Consider the following 19,102-nt stretch of genomic DNA (forward strand, 5'->3'; position numbering starts at 1 on the left):
TCGGTGATTTATGTCTCAATATGCTGGAAAGTTGGTGAAACAAGGAAACTTCTTTGTTCTTTGGAGACTTTTTTAACATTATTTTCAGTTTGGGTAATGTCCCATCCATCAACACTGAGGAGGCTGGACCTAGACGTATACTGCAGCCAGTCAACAGGTGGCTATTTAGATGCTTTGGCTTCACTTTTGGGGAGCTGCCATGCCATCCATCTTTATATACAGTCACTTTAAAGGGCCAGCATTTAGCAGGATCTATTGGGAGAAATTAAATAAAATATTTGGTTTCAGTGCCGCTGGGCTCTTATTTGTATTTTATGTTAACTGAATGCCACCATAAGTTCTCCTACATGCCTGGAAGGGGAGGGTGAGGTGACAGATGTTCAGTTGTCTGCAATTTGTTACTAAATCCTACACAGGGAACCTTTAAATAAAGCTCTGTATTGTGATGCTGCAGCTCAATGTAACATATCAACACATGTCTCCAGGGTTATCATGCTCCTGCAGTGGCAATGATTTCCTTCAGAGCATGTGTGTGAGCCTGTGTGTGTATGTGTGTGTGAGCCATCTCTGCACCTCCACAGCTACCTGATTATTCCTCAGCTGATCTGATACGGGATGATGTTTCCCCTGGAGACCGAACAGATAAGCAGAGGAGCAGGAGACGCTGCTTGAGTTTTTTCATCAAGACTTGAGTTATTTCATGTTCAAAGAAAAAAAAAATCTCTTAAATTTACAGCACAAATCCCTTCGAGGAATTTTCAGCACGCCGCAGCCGCCATGTGACGCTTCGGTGCACGAGAAGGTGACAGAGCTGGATAAATTATCCTCTTGATGTATGTACGCAGTGTAATTGTAGTCGTCGGAGGCAGCAGCCATTTTATCAGTCACGACAACAAGCCCCTTGGCATGTTGGGATAGAGAACACAGCGCTCAGTTGGTGACAAAGTGCTGCTTATCTCTCGATCCATTTTTCATTGTGATAGCTACTGTACACGCACCTCGCTCCAGGGAGTAAATGGGGGGGAAGGAGGAAAAGGAGATGTTGGAGAGGAGAAGAATGAGGAGGAGAAAAGGGAGGGATACCGTATGTGGGAGGAACACTGGTGTCAGTATCAGGCACTTGTGAAGAAATAGTGTGTGTGTGTGTGTGTGTGTGTGTGTGTGTGTGTGTGTGTGTGTGTGTGTGTGTGTGTGTTCACTGGTTTGGCTTCAGGCCCTTTTTGCTGTCATTAGCTGTGTCTTAATTCAGGAGCTGCATCCTTCGTAGTCTACTCGGCACGCGAAGGAGGCGGTCTTCGTGGGACACATAGACTGCGAAGGTCAAACCAAAATGAGACGGTCTGGTCTACAGAGGCTCAGTGATCGCAGCCGCCAGCTCATCCAGCCCTTATTGCTGTTGCCTAGCAACAGAGCTGAAGTTGGACATGATGAGAAAGTTTTAATGCCCCTTTAGTTTTTTTATGTGTACCATTAGCTGTTGAGTTGAAGCATGATACTTAAGCATTGGACATCTCGTTGCTTGCACCATTACCTCTTACAGTTCGTCACCAAAGTGCAATGATTCCTGGGATAGATTGGGCCAGGAGGGATCCACCTGTTGGAGCCTTAGTTTCTCTGGTATGAAAGGACGTATTTGTCTGCTGCATTTGAAGGAGCCTTCGGGACAGTGTTAGTGGCGCCGCTGCGCTGTGATACAATCGGTCTTCAAATGCAGCCTCCAAAGGAAGCAGTTTGTGAATTGAGACACGGCTCGGTTGTGGCACAGTGATGGGAAAACTAAACTCAGCATGGAACACATAAACCGCCACGACAATGACTGGCTCACCAACACAATGTCACATTACACTACATTAACTCGAATGAGAGGCATCCCAGTTAAAACCAATTGCCTTGAAAGGTCACTTGGCGCCAAACGAACGTTCATAACCATAACAACCACATCTAACAGTGGATGGTAGATGTATAACACTGCAGGTTCCAGCGCCGTTTCTCATCTTGCACTCTGCAAAACAACAGAGGAGTCCAGGAGCTACAGGAACACTAAGAGCACTCGGTCTCTAAAATTACGTCAGGCACGTAACAACACAAAACAAAACTAATTAGTGATTGAACTGAAAATGCCTTATCACATCTCTCGCTCCTTTGATCCTCAATTATCCCTCCTAATTGCATCGTGTTGGCTGTTCTTTGTGTGGAACCGATTGGGATGAAATGTGAATAATAACAATGGGTCATTAGCATTCTCCACATTCCTTTCTCTACCTGACTGTGTCTAAGATAACACGGATCTAATCATACGATGATGGGAGAAATTTGTTCTGCAAAATCAACTCTGAAATTAATATGATGCTTAATAACAAAAGTTAAATTCTTGGAGAAACATACAATCTGGTTTAAAGCTGCTATTATCAATATTTTTTGTATTAATTGTCATTTAAAGGGTTATGTATGCATGCAGCTCTAATGCTTTGGGTCCAGATGCAGAGAAAGAAACACTTAGCAGATACAGTAATATATGTGTTGTGTTGCAGCTTGTTTCTGCTGCCCCCAGGTGGCCAAATGTGATGTTGATGCAGAAAAGAAATATCTTAAAGGCAAATGCCACCAATTTCACATGTCAAAGTCCGCAACTAAAACCAGTCAGGTCATGGAGTAGTCTACTGCATTTGTAAAATTAAATAAACAATTGTATAATGTCTTTTATTAGTCTCTCACCAAATGTATGCTGGGATTGGATGGATGGCTGTTAGGAATATTTATTTTGTGATCATAATCCTGCATCAAGTCCTCAAGCTTGAAATCTACAGTGCTCAGGTTGTGGAGAAAGTCTACAGTGCACAGACCAACCTGACAAAATGTACTAAAGCAACAGGACTTTAATAAAGACTTCTTTTTAAAGCCCAAATCCATAAACCCTAAGAAAAAAAGTTAAGTTCTGCCTGCTTAAAATTCCTCCTCCCAAAGTATTAAACATTTCAGAAGTGAAGGAGTCTGTGTAATCAGTGAAACTTTGTTCAGCGTGGAACTTTCTTCTTGATCATAATGAACTCAAAGGAAAGGAATAGGTAGCAAAGGACTACAGGCTGCAATCGTACCCGGGCAAGTGTAGGGCACCGATGCCAGGGTACGTGGGGAGCCAGCTCTACTAGGTGATTGATTGGAATTTGACAGCCTCATCCAATAAAGGTGAGGTTGGGGAGTTGAAGACAAGTCACCCACACCTCCCTGTGTTATTGGAGTGATTTCTCCAAGAGAAAAAAAGAAATGGAAGCTGTCAGTCAGTGTCCTCAGACACGAATGATCCACTGTCAAGTTGTGGATCAGCTCCATGTTGATGCTTCTCCCCTGAGGTATGAGGCTAATGAGTTGTTGAACTAAACTGTAACAGGTCAACACCTTTGTTGAGACTATTTGCAGCTTCACCGTGTATCATGTGCCCCTTGCAGCTGTTCTGGGCGTCCTCAGGCTGGACATAAGAGACTAAACGGGGGTGTATGTGCTAGTTCCATTATGTCCTGCATTCTCTATAAATAGTTTCAATACGATCATGGCTGATGGGGCATGAGGGTCTCTCTTCTATCCTTAGATGCAGCAGCCACAGTCCATTCAGCATGACCTCATTATCTATTGTTCTAGATCTATACCATGATCCATCGTTCCACTGAATGTGGTTCCTTTTCTGATCAGGGGTGGATCCAGTGGCAAGGCTCTAGCTGAAATCTGATTGGTCCCTGAAGTGCTCTTTAGTTTTTACGTGGTTATGGTTTCTCATTTCCTTTCAATGAGATTTTGTTTGATTTCTTCAAGGAGCCTTTTTTTTTTTTTAGACGGACGTAACAGTAACCTTAGAAATTCAGTCTCAGATCTATATAGGAAGGTGCACAGTAGGCATGGGTGTACTGTTCAGTCACCCCCACCATAACGTTACCTTGGCTGCACTCTAATAAGATTTGTGCCTCTTCCTTTGCTCAAATGACATTTCTTTATCTGCCAGGATTTGAAAGTGAAGGTTAGATCACTGGTTTTCAAAAAACATCTTCTCACCTCCTGAAAACCTGCTGGCATTTTCATTTCCAGTGACTCTTTGACCCAAGACATCCAATCAATGGAGTGGATCCACATCAATGTGTCCGGTATGCACAGTATATCTCATAACATAAACATAAGAACCACTTGTTACAGCTTTTTAGTGTTTATTCCACCACCCTTGTCTTTAAATTACATACCTGATACTAAAATACAACACAATGTTCACCGAGTTAACTAGATAGTGCAACTTAATACAAATTCATCAAAGGGTTAGGACAGTTACAACATGTCTTGACTTTACTAAAGAAAATACATAGTGTGAGACAATTGCTCCCAAAAATCATATAACTTATTACAATGCTCAAAAGAAAAAGGCCACACAATTAATATTAACATGAGGAGAAGACAAATATACACTATATGTACAATACCACAGTTAATGTGCGAATATATTAAGGTTAGACTACACCCGAAACCAGACACTCGCCTCCTGTAGATTTAAATGTAGCTACTGTATAAAAAGAAATCCTTTACACAGCATGGGTGTCTGATATAGCCGACTCTTCCGTCAACAGAAGTCGAGGGTTAGAGACTCGAATGATTTCAGGGGAGGACACATGTGAAGAATTTATCTAAAAAGCAGAGAAGCCTGATAAATAGATTACTTGAGTCAAAAAAAATATTAAACTTAAAACTCTCCTACATCCACTCTCTTGTCCCTGAACTTGCTTCTGGCCTTGGTCCGAGCTTTGAATGCAGCCGAGTTGTGGAGATGCTGAAAAAAAAGAAGAAGATGGTATTTGTGTAATTATGTGGCCACCTTTCAAAGTAAAGTGATATATAAACTAATACCAATAACCTGTATGGTGTACGTACCCGTTCAAAGCGAGATATTTTCATGGCCTTCATTGTGGCGGAATCAACCAGTATTGGTGGTCCAAGTTCAAACACGTCTCTGATGAATTCATTTGCCTGATTCAGGAAAAAACAAATAGTCAGTATTCAAAACTATAAATATGAGGTACAATCTAACCAGCAGTAGTGAGTGACTTTTAGATGCTGATACACTGTTATGTTATTATATCCCTTTTTGAAATATGTTCAATTCTCTCATCTTCACTTGAAATGTCACACGTTTCCACAGCCAGATGCTTGGAATAGCTTCTTCCCCCCCCCCCCACAATCATATCCTACATTATCTTCCTGATGATTTATTGCAGGAGAAGAGTTTAGAGTACAACATTTTTGATGCTCTCCAACAATAAGTAACAATATCAAGTCATTAGAAAGATACCTGTAGGTGGTAATTCATCCCAGAGCCCACAAACTCTCTGAAGGCATCATATGTCCTCTTTCTGACCCAGCTGTCAATGGTCATGCGCTCTGTCCCGAAACGAATGGTCTCGGATTGGAAGTCACCTTCCTGAGAGGACATGCAGGGACGTGTGAAAAAACATCCAGAACCACAAACTGATCATTCAAGAAAAGAAAAGTTTCCTTTCAACTTCTTACTGGCAAAGAACAGAATTGAAAAAGCTCACAGTTAAAGCTGTGAACACAAGCATCTGTCACACTCACCTCTACAGCCTTGAGCACGTCCCTGAACACAGAGCGCTGCTTTCTCTTGTCCGTCTTGGCTCTGTGCTTGTTACAGTCTGTGGCCAACGAGTTCAGTTTATCACACAGTTCCTCCCAGCCATCAAACTCAAAATCCTGAAGGGACACAAAAGATAGAAATGTATTCAAGTCCAGTGGAAAAACGAGAAATCACAATCAGCAGACACTGTTTATCAAATTTACTTACAGAAAAGACTAAAACAGCAGCCTTTACATCATGTAACAGTAATTTAGCACCAGTTTAAGTCCAGCTGGCTGCAGTAATGATGAGCAGTGGGAAATGAAAGTGGACAGATGTGAACTTACAGTGTCCATGTCTCTGGCCAGCTCAAACAGCAGGGCAATGGTCTCCCCTGCAGCAATCCTCATGTTGACATCCTCACTCTCCAGCAACCGTGGTAGTTTGGGCAGGTACCTGCACGACAACACGCATGCATTTTAAAATCCTACCAAAAATATGCTCATGTGTCTCTGGGTCGCAGTGAAATAGAAACGTAATGATGAGCTTGACAGTGGGTCTTACTTGCACAGGATTTCTTTGAGCTGGCTGGCAGTGCAGATGGTGAGCAGCAGTGCCCAGGACAGCAGGGCGTTGGTGTACAGCTGGCTCATCTGCGGACTTATCGAAGGACAGGTACCGTCCACCCTCGCACAGGACCGAGTGAACAGGTTCTCAAAGCACTCCATGGTGGCGTGCACATCCTGAAGCAAGAAGTTGCGATCACATTTAAAAAACTGATCCGGAGTGGTAGGCATCATGAATGTTAAAACAGGAGTCAGAACAAATAATAAGCACAAACCCGACATAAGGTAAAATAGACTTCACTGTGGCTTCCCCTCAAGCGAGTCTAAAACTAAAATAACACAAAAATAATCAGAAACTCACCAAAATGTCATCTTCTGCAACTAAAGTACACAGGCCCAGACTTGTTGCCACCTATGACAGAAAGAATGTTTTACAGCCTGTCCCAGATGCATCTTTCCATCCAAGGTACGTGTAGAGATCATCAAAATATAAACCATGTACTCACAGCCTGTCTGGCTTGTATGTTGGCTGATCCGTCTGCCAGGATGTTTTTGAAGACTGGTTTCAGGGTTTTGAGCACCTCCTCGCTTTCGATGCCCGAGCCCAGCTGGATACACAGCAGGCAGGCCAAAGAAGCTGCCGCTCGCTGCTCCTCGCCTTTGCCTGATATTGAGAAGGGTGGGAATTATGAGACAAGCAGGATTTTAAGATGTAAAGCACAAGTACAAAAGCTTTTTACTACTTTCCACTACTTCTCAGACCAAAATAAGAGCAGAAAACCAATTAGCTGACGACTGAAATCATTTGAGATACCTTTCTTAAGGCAGCGTTCGATGCTGTCCGTGATGGTCATTCTTCTCTCAGAGATGAACTCATACAGGATCCGTGTGGCCATTGCTGTCTTGAGCCCATCCAGTGCCCCCTGTCTGGTCTTAGCACTGAGGAAACACACGCAAACATTCATTGTTGCTGTTCTACAAAGTTATTATATCTCACTTCCAACTTCAACCTCACCAGAGAGTGATGCGTGTCATCAAATGTCATAAAAAAAAAAGAACTATTCCCATTACTTGCTCAGGTTTGTGGTAATCTGTATAGTGTGATCAGATAACATGTTTACACTGGGGGAGAGGGGGGACAGGTTTTTACCTCTTATCCACTGTGCTGTCTATGAAGCCCTTCAGCTTGTACTGAAAATCCTCCTGGGCTGTGTCTTCACTAGCCTCCCCACCTAGAGACACAGACAGATGCTTTAAATGCACGCTAACCTGCTGATGTGCACCAAGAGTAAATGTAGAAAAGTTTGTTGACAAAAAAGGGCGATGGTTTTCTGAGTGGGTGTCTCTAGTATCCTGGAGGTCAAAACTAAAAACTGGCACTCAGTCGTTGAGTCAACAGAAACTTTACAGCAAAAGATTCAAACCAGATAAAAATATGAGCGAGTCATCTAGTACATTCCTGTTTGATGATGAATGCTGAACAGATGCACGCCAACTGACAGCATCAACAGCATGAGCACGTGTAACACAGACAAATGCACGCACCCGGCTGTAATGTACACACAAACCTACCGTCGTCTGCAACACTGGTGGCGTCACTGAAGCTGCTGCAATGACTGAGGGTCTCAATGGAGGCGTCCTCATCACTGAAGGGCTGCACATTTCCATTGTGCCCCCCTGGAAAGAAATAGAACAGAAGATATAATTCAGCCTAATCAAATTAAATGCGTTAGGACAGGGCAGCAGGTCCGTGCAAGACCATTACATAACACAAGCGCCACACAGGTACTGTAGCAAATGCTGCTGTTATCTAATCAGTTTGTCTGTAGCACACCTTATCCTGCTGTACTTTTCATTATCTCACATGAAAATACACTGTGACCATGTCATCTGGGGGGAGAGCCACACGTCTGTTTGCCGTGTAAACAACATTGCGTTCGTTGTCTTGCGTGGGCTGGAGGCACATGGTGAGCTGACAGATGTGGCATGACAGAAAACACTCACAGTGAACCACTGCATTTACTATTCAGAAGTGCTCCTTCAGTGCATTCCATGAACACAAAGTCAGCATCCACGTGTCATGCAGGGAAAGACAGAGCCAGTTTTCAGAGCCCACAAAGACTGCAAGTGCTTATCAGTCCAACATGGGAACTCAGGCAACAGGCACTTCACAACACACACAACTTGTATAGTTGCTGGTCTTTAAAAAAAAAAAAAAAAGTCTTCCAGAAAATCAGAGTGTGAAAATTAGTCTGGTCATTTTCCAAATCTTAAAATGATCAGCTCTCTTAAGGAGGTTGTGTTTTCATCAGCATTTGTTAAACTACAGAACCCCTTTTCTTGGTGACGTGGAAGGGATCAATTGAAATTTTGTTGCCGATCCGGATCAGTGGGATGATCCGGGATTACCCCCCCAACACTTTCTTTAACATTACATCATACGGGCTGCTCAATAAGATGTTAGACTGACTTTAAACTGGTGATGTTCCACTCTTCTGCACTTATGGCGCCTGCAGCCCAATTATCTGATGTGCATCTAATCGAGAGATGCATTTATGTCTGACTGGGTGTTCTCTATTCCAGGTCGACTTAATAATTCCCTTGAGGCAAACATTTGATTAGAGTTTATCTGCAGTCAGGTGTTTATAAAAGTTTTTTTTCTATATTTCGCATGGAAGAACTCGTGGATCTTAAAGGATATAAAACATTTGGGGGACTGATATTAAAGAATGATAAATCTGGATCTAGTTCATTTAAGAGTAGTTTCATATGGGGATTGTTGGGCCTTGGTCAGAATATGCAGTCCACTGATGGTAATCTAGCTCAAGTTAATCATGAGAAACATTTAACTCAAACAATATTTAGCAGATCCTGCTGTGCACTGAGAGCAGACTCAACAGGCGTCTGTGCCATGACCTGACTTCACCTCTGGTAGACATGCACCGTTCGATTTACACGACTCACAACCAAGCATGGATGCAGATCCATCCTGCAAACCACCATCAGAGCCACAGATAACACTATCAGAGTCAGATCGGCCATTTAATCCATGTGTGTTTAGTGTTGACGTGGACTCTCTCACCCGCCCCACACACTACGACTGATTTCTGGGAACCGGGCGCCGCCTCATCTCCTCCTCCTCCCCCTCCTCAACCCGTTCTCTGGAGTCCAAAATGTCCGCCCACTGTCTGAAAACGATAATAACCACTAAACAAAACAGCTCTTTGCCTCATAAGCTAGTTTAAAGTTAGCAGTAAACAGCAGCGGCTGATCGTGAGGCTAAAGTTTAACTGAGGTCAACGTGTAAACAAAAGGAAGTCACGTGTTGTGAGCTAAAGTCTGTCGTTAAGTAAAAAACACGTGTTTCTCTATAATGCTAATAAAGAGTCAGCTGTCATTTAGTGAAGTTTACCTAGCTCCCAAAGCTACACCTTGCTAGTTGACACAAGCTAGCTGCTGTTAGCGTGCTCAGCCCAGCAGCCATGAGAGGCTCTTGTGAAAGAAATAAACCAGTGAATGGTTATTAAACGAGTGTGTCCACAAACATCAAGCCGAACAGTGTTGTGGTGTGAAAGCAGGTCTCATCAACAACAGCGTCGCTTTGTGTGACCGCAGCTAGTCCGCTTGTTGTTTTGACGTAGGCCAGCCTCCATCTTTTGTAGTCCTCGCTGTAAACTCGCCCCACTCCAGTCGATGGACGGCCCGCGTGGAAAAGAACTACAACTCCCGTCAGCCGGAACGGGCAAGCCCAGAGAAATGCGGCCGCTCGGCACACTCACCTCGGCTGTGCTTTTTCTTGGTCCTCGGCATCTTCCGTGCGGATCAAGGTGGAAAAACAACAAACCCTCTGATCCGAAATCAGCCGATACACGACCAGCTTTTATTGTATTGTCTCGTAAAATGAAAATCTTCCCGCGGCGCAGAGGACAAACAGGAGTGGAGAGCGATCTTGGAGAAAGACTGGAGGCCGAGACGATACATTTTCCCTCATACACTACGGCTGCGTGCGCGCGCGGCGGCTGCGGAGCTTTATACCGGCGGACATGTCACGAGGAGGTTTCCCGGCATCGCTGACCAATCAGGGGACAGGAACAGGGTGTCGCGTGTGTTCGCGCGTGATGCAGCGAACACTCACACACAGCCACCGGTGAGACGTCATCACAACTTTCTAATGATGTAACACATGCTTCAGAGTTTGTGTATTTCTACATTAAAAACCCCATTCACTAACAGGAGTTTATATATAATATATAATATATATGAATGAATCAGGAGTTGTAGTTGTGTAACTCTGGTTCAGATTGTTGGCTTTTATAAACTGATGTAGATTGTATTTTCAATTCATTAAGCTTGACTGGCACAAATACAACAAAACAACAGCAACAGATGATTGGATCAAATTATGAATAGAATATAGAAAAGAAAATGTTCAGTCTAAGTAATGCAGTTTGATACAGTTATCACTGGGCTCTGTGGTGCAGCTGACTCTGTTATCACTGGGCTCTGTGATGCAGGAGACTCAGTTACCCTAGAGCTCTGTGGTGCAGCTGACTCTGTTATCACTGAGCTCTGTGATGCAGGAGACTCAGTTACCCTAGAGCTCTGTGGTGCAGCTGACTCTGTTATCACTGGGCTCTGTGGTGCAGCTGACTCTGTTATCACTGAGCTCTGTGATGCAGCTGACTCTGTTATCACTGAGCTCTGTGGTGCAGCTGACTCTGTTATCACTGAGCTCTGTGGTGCAGCTGACTCTGTTATCACTGAGCTCTGTGATGCAGCTGACTCTGTTATCACTGAGCTCTGTGATGCAGGAGACTCAGTTACCCCAGAGCTCTGTAATGCATGTTTTCCTTTTTTAGAAGAAAGCAATATAAATGTTTTTATTCCCCTCACAAACCCAACATGGCTTTTTTTTTGTACAGAGACACAAGGAGTTATGGATTTTTCTAATACTAACATTGTGAGTGAGAATCAATTCCGACCCATTTCACTTAAGCGTAGCGGCATTGCAGTAAACAGCAAATCTTGTGAACTAATGCAGCGTAAAGTTGGTTTCTCATAATCTAAAAGTTAAAATCGGAATCAAATGGTGATGGGCTCTAAAATTGTTTCACTTAAAAAAAAATGAATTTTGTATTTCAGTTAGTGTCAATGATAATTATTACGTTTCAGTAGTGCAGCCACGGAAACGCTACATTTTCTCAGTTATATTTGGAACAGTGTGTGTATAAAAATCAGGCACGTGGCCAGAATCTGTTCTCTAACACTCAGAGTTTACTGCTCTGTCTTTCATTTAAGCTCCAGTATTTTTGATGGCATTGTATTTATACTGAAGTAAAGGTATATACACCCCTTCTTAAGACGACATGTCTGTGAATTTGTATGCACATTATATAGTGTTCATTGTTATGGTAAGAAAATAATCATCCATTTTTAGTCTCTATGGGGAAATTTGCTGTGTTATTGCAGCAAAGGGGACAGTGAAAATAATTATAAATAAGTAAACACACAATATAAACACAATGGAAATATTATATTTGATGTAAACAGAATATTACAAGCGTAACTGGGTTGCATATAAAAGATACTGACATCTGCTATATTTATAACTCAAAATATCACATGCATACATACAGCTATGTAATGCTTGTTCGTTTATCTCCACAGTCTGTGGAGAGTTTGAAGGTTGAACACACGATCACCTCTGATAGCTGAAGGACTATTTCTTTCTTTAGGTCTAAAACCCAAAGACACTAATATAGTTGCCATAAGCAACCAAGTAAAGATATGATGGACCGAGCCATCTGTCTCTTCTTCAGCTTCTGGATCAAGTCTTCTCTTGGGAATTAGGATTCTTCACACGTGTTTGGATCTGTGTCTGTCTCGTGAAGAATATCCTCATTTGGATATGTAGTGGACCTGTTCTGGGGGGTTCCCTGCAATTGGCCTTACATAGTGTCAACGTGTTATGCTCAGACCTCAAGTACAGGTCCTCAATGCTTCTTGAGATCCGATCACTCAGACCAGATTCAGAGATGGATGGAGACAAATGTGCTGACATCCTCTCAGCGCCTCACGATGAATCAAACACCATTTGGTCTTTGTGAACACAACAGAAGTGCATGTTTATTTGCATATAAAGCAGAGAATTAAGATGCAATCGCAGGAGACACATTCAACAAACAAGCTTAACGTTGTCCTCTTATAATTGTATCTCTTAGGACGGAGGTTAATCCCAGGTCTGAACAGGACCCTTGAGTCCTGAATGGTTCTGCTTAAGACACTGGAGCCTCATTTATAAAGCAGTGCATAGGACGTTAGGTTGAATGTTTATAATGAAGTGAATATGAAAGTGTCTTCAATCCAATGTTTGCACGCTTGAGTCAGAGTCAAGTTGGTTTTTATGGATCCCAACTTTTGCATGCATTGCAGAAGTGGCGTACACATCTATCAATCCCTGCTTTGTGCATACGCAGCAGTTGTAAATGAGGCCCCTTCTCTCCTGTTATTCTGAACCAGCTCATTAGATTTCCATCCCAATAACCACAGCCTCTACTTATACTAGACCTTCCCGCTGCCTGATGTCCTAATAAACTTTTCTCAAATCTTGGCCCAACCTGGACCCTAGAACGACTTGTTCCAGTTAATTATCATTTCTGGCTTTTTTATTACTTCCAGTCACTCTGGCTTTTGCTTGATGTAACAAAAATAGCCCCCCCCCCACGAGTGGAAAATCTCACAGATGCAGCCTCCTTGTTGGCGTTCCCACGATCCAACTGTCAGCGGCGCTCCTGCCAGCTACACGACCCGACAAACATCACAACACAGACTGGCAGCGTCCAAAGCTTCAGCCACTGGGATGTTTCCAGAGCTGCATCCCAAACACGCCTACATGTTGATCGAGATCCTCCAGGTTTTACCTTTTTCCAAAATCGAATTCTTTACTAAATGAAGTTGCTTTTTTATCATGCTGTCAGATTTTTCTTTCTCTCCGGGGGAAGCAGGTGCACTATCAAGACGTGGGTGGGCTTGAAAAAACACACATTCAGCAGCTCTCCTGAATGTTCTGCCAAGACAGCAATAAAGAACAAGTGCAGAAGCTCCAACAAACAACGGCCTCGTACAAGAACACACACAGCAGGCAGTGGCCAACGGCAGCAGGACGCAGCAGTTAAAATCTTGAGTAATCAAAGCACAGACAGCTCCTTACATCATCTAAATCCTTCATTTTTAAGTAAGACACAGAAAGATTAAGTGTGACTTTCAGGGAACAGTGAAGAGCTGAGTAACTGCAAAGAAAAATGGCTTTTCACCCTCTTATTTTACGCTTTGAACAGTATGTGAAATAAAATGTGAATATGAGGTGACAAACACTTTTTACCCTAAAGATGCTTCACAACCAGCCTGCACTCCTTTCTCAGATAAGAGCCACTCGGTACCTCAGGGGCACAGTGCATGGACAGAGCTGCTGTTCTGTTTGTAGCATCACACTGAATTATTCATCAGGTGCGAAGCTGCGGCTTGTGCTAAGTGTACGCAATATAATAAGAAAGTGTGGGGGTTAAAGAGGTAACATCAAGTAACATGAATGATTTCAGTGTCAGTCTAAAACTGATTTACAAGACATATTTACTTTGAAAGAGAAAGAAACCAGAAATGCAGGATCAGTAACTTTACTGAACAATAAACCAGTTTTTATCTCCAATATCTAGAAACAAAATAAGGTAACGTAGCATTAAAGTTACACAATCATGGGAGTCTGGGAAAATCCCAAATTTCAGGTCATTTTCCAACAATCACTCAGTCCCCAAAGAAAGTCTGTCATCTTAGACCCAACTCACGTCCTCCCTCAGACAGACGGATCCACTGCAGCTCCTCCAAACACTCCTTTGGCCCCCTGTCGATTAAAGCCTTCAGCTTCTCGAGGCTGAAATATGCTGTTTTTGTTGTGAAATTTACTGCAAACGTCACCACTTTTAAGAGAGCCACCAAATCCTGGCTAATTCAGCAACAAACTCGTACCCACGTCTAGTCTGCAATGTTTTTTATGTGTGTTTTATTGTATTTTATAGTAATTGTCACTCTTTTTATTCCTCTGTTTATTCTAATATTTTCAAAAAATAAAACACTGGGATGCAGGTTTTTTCAATTTGTCTATATACTTTCACATAAACCATATATATATATATATATATATAAAATAGATATGTAAATATGCTCTATGTGTAAATGTTATCTTTATATGAATATGAATGGCCCACTTGGTGAAAAAAGTAAATTTATTTAATATTATCTAAAATGGCCCTTTTAATGTATTCGACAAAAATACATTAAACCTTTTGATTAAAGATACACTTTTGACTCTTTTTAATCATTATGATACAAATCACACTTCACAAAACAAGTGTGATGTTAAAACTATATTTGCTTAATGAGAACTCAGCCTCCACAGTTCACACCGGTCTTCAACACTAGGGGGAGCCATTCTGTATGAAATTCCAAGGGCATTCTGCTCCCACTGCACCACAGCAAGTGAAATTCCCAGAGATGATGTGTTTTTTTTTTTATGCATAATTTATGGAGTCAGTGAACTGTGTTCACCGCTGAGCCGAGTCCTGCTTTAAACGTTAAATAGGCCGGAGCGTGAGATGCAAATATCACATAACTAAACCAGTTAGGACAAGTGTAAAGGTAGCATTTTGAAATATGCATGCTCAGTAATGAAAGAATTCAAAGCAGACTTATTTGGGAAGTACTTGGACCAGTGTAGGCCAGCCAAAGCAGTGAGCAGTGGAAAGAGGAGAAATCACCTGCCAGTAAACCGGTGCTGGAGCGTGGAAACAACAGAGCGGCCCAGTCTAGCCTCACTCAGCATGCCTGACACGTTGCATCAATGGGCACAAGCCCGGACTGACCTAATGCCTCAGGAATACAGATCATTACCAAAATCACAGATAGCCGCAAGAGGGAGGGAGTTGGAGCTGACAGCATATAATGAAAAATCTCTGAATGTTAATTTCATGTGTGTTTTTAAATAATTCATAAATGAAGTGGCCTGGAGCGATGTGGTGAAGCTGCTCGGGTTAAGCCTGGAGGGGAGGGAGCAGGATTAGGGAATGATCTCAGGGTCCGTAGCTTGATCGAAATGCATTGTACAAAAAGCTCGGCAGCTCCCTCAAAAGGCCTGAACAACTTCTGTTTGAAATTTTAGAAGAATGTGTACTTGCTTCCTTTACTGGTCATTTTTTGTATCACCAGACATTTGTATTTATGAAATATTAGATTTGGGTTTGCAGCTTTGCACCGGACTCACTTGGTGTGCACACATACAACATATTCTGTGTTACTTACGAGTTGAAAGGAATATTGTTTATTTGCTTTCTTGCTGTAAAATGATGGGAAAGATTGGAGGTCGGTCAGAGGTGGGGGGGGTGCTAAGATCAAGTCTGTAATGCCTTTTCTATTCATATGAATGACCAGCAACATGTGACAGTTTTAAAAGAGCAAACAACCAGGAAACTTGGCTTTAGTGCGTCAGAGATCCTTGACATGTTTGACCCATAATTACACTGAATGTGTAAAAAAAATAGAAATTATGTTAGACCTGCTACTGTGCTACTCTTAACATGTTACTGTTTAAAATTATATGATTTATCATTACCTGATACAGGTAATGATAAGTAAAAAAGAAATAAACAACTCTTGTATAAATAAGATTAGAAACTACTCCTTTAATTTGAATATGATTTAATGCAACACAGATAAATCATACCTGGCTTTTCTCTTTAACTTGATTCTCCTCCACCTGACTTGAGCATAAATATCCAGCCCTTTTCAGCTGCTTGTTGATGGAGGTGTGATGCACAAATTACTCCATGCAGCTCCTAATTACAGCCTCTTAGTCATTGGCTGAACCCAATATTCCTTCCTCTTTATTTTCTTGTAATGAGACGGTTTTAGCCAGACAGCTTATACTGTGACATCCAGGCCGTGCTCCTGTCCATGTAATTACCCCCCGACTCCTGCACACATTTGTCTTACCGGCTCATATTTTCAATCTCAGACCATTAACCTTTTTTTTTTTTAAGGAGGCTCCTGGCAGATAGATGGATGAAGGGGAGGGGTCGTCTTTGTTCTGAAGTCCTGGTGTGCCAGGAATTCCTGACATGAATTTTTTTTGTTGTTGATCAAAGACTGTTAAAAAGAATAGAGAATAGGTTGGGAGGAGGGGGGGAAGGTCAGCCAGAAAACACCTGTATGCCGCAATCCTCCTCAGACATTTCATGTCAACTTCAGACCCGATCACGCTCGGAGCGGAGAGTCGCGGCCTCGCTTTGAATAGCCGTTTGCAATTTAAAGCCAAATTAATCACACAATCACAACAAGCTGGATGTATTTACATTTTTTGAACGCCAGCCGTTGACTGGCAATGACATTCCAGGTTAAGTTTATCCCAGACACACATGCACAAAGCTAATGAGGTATCGTCACTGGGATCTGATTAAGTCGATTAAAAACACAGTCAGTGGCTGTTTATGGCTTTATGAGGAAAATGGCTTCTACACACACTCCTCATTACCTGCTGCCTTCTCTGATTCTGCAGTCGTGATACAACACAGTATGATGTTGTAGTTGACCTAAAACAAACCGCAGGGATTTGAGGTCGATTTCACAGGTTTCCGCTAACCGCTATAGACCTAAAGCCCTGTGCACTGAATCAAAACAGGTCCTAGCAGCGATAGACGGCTTGTTCAATTCTATTTCCTCTGAAAAGCCCCTTCTCCGATTGAGGGAATTTCCTCTGTTTGCCGCCTTCCTCCACTGCGGGAGCAATTGTGGAAAAGAGGTTGGCAGGAAAGCACTTGAAATAAGTTCAGACATCCTCTCTAAAGGTTCGATGCAGTCATCTAGAGAGGCTATCTGACCGAGCAAGACAGTTCAGAGATGAGCTGGGAGCTGTTAGGACCAGTGTGCAAAATATCCAGTCTGGGGGTCCCCCCCACCCAGTGCTCCAGTGTTATTCTGAAGAAACCTCGATGTCGCGCATCTCGTCTCGTGTAGTGTTTGGAATTTGAACTACATGCGGACAAAATGTTGGACTTTTTCTTCAAAGTGTTTAAACACATGTCCCTCCCACATAATACTGGACATAATATGCTTTGAAGACATTTTAATGACAATTAGAAGTGACAATTCTAATTTGTTTTAATGTTTCTTCCACAGACCCCCTGGCATTTTGCTCTTGAAGCTTTCAGGGGGTCTCAAATGTCAAGTGGTCTCAGACCCCCTGTAGTTCTCACCCAGGTTATTCTTTCTTAGATATCTTATGTCAGTTTTCAGTTATATTCTGAGTCAGCCTCAAAATTTAGAGGCGAGAAGGGATAATAAGCAATTAACAAAATAAGACGCCTACTGTGTGTAATTGTGGATGCTGCTGTGGTTTGTTTGTGTGTGTGTGTGTGTGTGTGTGTGTGTGTGTGTGTGTGTGTGTGTGTGTGTGTGTGTGTGTGTGTGTGTGTGTGTGTGGGTGTGTGTGTGTGCGTGTGTGTGTGTGGGAAGGCAGCTGCTTTCCAGACAATGGAATTCCATCTAAAGAGAGGACATTACGCCCAAAGGCTATTAAAACAGGCAAACAATCTTTTGGGAAATCTCCAGTGCTCTGGCTTGCAACAGAGGATAACTACACCTGCACTGTTGTGTGTTATCCATTTATTTCCCCCTGTATATTGTGCAATATCTGCTCCGCCCACCTCTTTCCTCACCCTCCTCTCTTTAGTTTTTCATTTTGGTATTCATGTCTGTGCCTGTAGGAAGCACCTCAACTGGGATATCTAGGTGCATATCGACTTCTCTTCTGTGTTGCCCCAAAATAAAAATGTAGATGCTGATGAAAGACTACGAGAAGGGGAAAAGTTTGATCTTTGCAGGAAGTTAGTCCATGTGTCACAGAAAGACCTTCCTGCCTACTTAGTGCAAGCGTGACTACAAGAGCTGCTTGTATTTGCCAGAATACAGTGTCTATGCACCTGCACCCGCCACACAGAGGACAACTACTGTAGTGTGAATCCATCTCCAAGCCCATAATGATGCATTCTAAAGGATGGACAGTGAGTGGGTTGTTCACTCATGGAGCCCCTGAAGCCCTGGTCTAAGAGCACAGTGTAATCACAGTCAACGCACAGCTCAATAACATCTTGATGGAGTTTAAGTATATTTGGTGTAAATGTTCATTTGGATCTAACTGATTTGATTTCGGTGGTGGAAGGTCAAAGGTCACGGCGACCTTGTGTTGGTGTGAATGTGATATAATAGGAACAGTCGCAGGGAATTGTTATACATCGGGCAAAAACATTTGAATTTCCTGCATACAACCACAGTGTGGCGGCCTGCTGCTTTTGATTTCTCTTTTAATCCTCCTCCTTTATGTTTGCACATTATTTATGTGCAACACTTAATTACATAGAACCAGCTCAGTCTCACTGCCAGTTTATCCTGATGATTCACAAATCTATATTTGTTGCAGTCACGTCTTTCTGACTAAAAGTGACCAGACACCGGATGGAGACTCGCAGTTTCCAAAGAATCTACACATTCAGCAAAAACAATGTTGCACTCCTGAAATGGCTCAGTCAGTTCTGTGTTTTTCCTGTTAACTCTGAACCGTTATGCCATCATCCAGCTCTGCAGCAGCTAAATCAGTCACACTACAGATCAGGGAGAAGCAGACTTTAGACTTTCATTGTCGACAAAACAGATCCAAACAGAAGAGACTTCAGAGAGGTCACAGACTCTGCTGCAGGCTCAATGTGGGTCCAAGTTCCTTTGGCGGTCCAAGTCCAGGAAGTTGGTTGGGAAACCTGACGCAGTCATCTGGTGTCCAGTAGAAGTTTCTGTTCTCTTTCCAGACTTCTCCTTTTGCCCAGCATCATTA

The 19,102-nt window shown here is 42.6% G+C and overlaps 1 protein-coding gene across 1 annotated transcript; it reads right to left on the minus strand.

Annotated features, from left to right (window-relative positions):
* Positions 1 to 4,176: 4,176 nt before the first annotated feature.
* On the minus strand, positions 4,177 to 10,297 carry ifrd1 (interferon-related developmental regulator 1). Its single transcript, XM_020092491.2, has 12 exons — positions 9,951 to 10,297; positions 7,744 to 7,848; positions 7,322 to 7,403; positions 6,986 to 7,110; positions 6,678 to 6,835; positions 6,533 to 6,583; positions 6,170 to 6,348; positions 5,953 to 6,061; positions 5,608 to 5,742; positions 5,324 to 5,452; positions 4,906 to 5,001; positions 4,177 to 4,804 (listed from the first exon to the last, which is right to left on the minus strand). The coding sequence occupies exons 1-12, from the start codon at positions 9,979 to 9,981 to the stop codon at positions 4,718 to 4,720; spliced, it is 1,287 nt and encodes a 428-aa protein (XP_019948050.1). The 5' UTR covers positions 9,982 to 10,297; the 3' UTR covers positions 4,177 to 4,717.
* Positions 10,298 to 19,102: the final 8,805 nt, after the last annotated feature.

The sequence above is a fragment of the Paralichthys olivaceus genome, chromosome 23 (genome assembly GCF_024713975.1).
Source record: "Paralichthys olivaceus isolate ysfri-2021 chromosome 23, ASM2471397v2, whole genome shotgun sequence".
Lineage (NCBI taxonomy): Eukaryota > Metazoa > Chordata > Actinopteri > Pleuronectiformes > Paralichthyidae > Paralichthys > Paralichthys olivaceus.